The sequence below is a fragment of the Buceros rhinoceros genome, unplaced genomic scaffold, assembly GCF_000710305.1.
Source record: "Buceros rhinoceros silvestris isolate BGI_N320 unplaced genomic scaffold, ASM71030v1 scaffold19760, whole genome shotgun sequence".
In the NCBI taxonomy this organism is placed as follows: domain Eukaryota; kingdom Metazoa; phylum Chordata; class Aves; order Bucerotiformes; family Bucerotidae; genus Buceros; species Buceros rhinoceros.
In genome coordinates this window covers 9178-9821 of record NW_010391527.1, presented here as the reverse complement: position 1 = coordinate 9821, position 644 = coordinate 9178, and the positions used below count along the sequence as shown (strand labels likewise).

The 644-nt window shown below is 46.0% G+C and overlaps 1 protein-coding gene across 1 annotated transcript in view; it reads left to right on the top strand.

Moving 5' to 3' along the window:
• Positions 1 to 644, top strand: part of USP7 (ubiquitin specific peptidase 7 (herpes virus-associated)) — a gene marked incomplete at its 5' end in the record, with an annotated part of 18161 nt that overhangs the window by 12089 nt on the left and 5428 nt on the right. Inside the window, one exon of the mRNA XM_010142194.1 lies at positions 179 to 298. Within this exon, the coding sequence (XP_010140496.1) occupies positions 179 to 298 (120 nt within the window). The remainder of the gene's footprint in view (positions 1 to 178; positions 299 to 644) is intronic.

Below are 644 nucleotides of genomic sequence, written 5' to 3'. Positions count from 1 at the left end.
CGTGCCAGGGATGAGTGACTCTTGTGGACGGTCTGCCAAACAGCACGGTGGTTCTAATTCTTTATAAATAGACGTGTTCTACATCAGTAACAGGACATCAGTTGTGCTTTCAGTTACTTAAGTTAGTTTGTGGGGAAGTTTTAGCTGATTGCAGTCATAATTTTCTGTCTTGATCTAGGAAGTTCCTCTGGACCAGGTAGATATAGATAAAGAAAACGAGATGCTCATCACGGTGGCACATTTCCACAAAGAGGTTTTTGGGACATTTGGAATTCCATTCTTGCTGAGGATACACCAGGTACAGTGTACCTCTCCCTCTTCTCCCCAGGGGACTATGTGGATTATGTTTTCTTAAAGTACTGCCGAAGAAATGGATTAGCATGAAAACATTGCTCCTGTGAAAAACATGTGCCTTTAGGGTTAAATCCTTTACCATCTCAGTTCTCTTTTGCATACATGGATTGTTTAGTTCCCGTGAGCCTGTGCGATATCTGAAGTAGGCATTCCGCATCAGCCACGGACTTGACGTGCTGTCAAAGCAATACCGCCCTCTCCCCAGTCCCCTGCAGACCCCAGCAAACCTAGAATCCCATTTCTCATACCACTGCAGCCCTTGTGGGGCAGACGTTGTGGGCAGCAGTGGC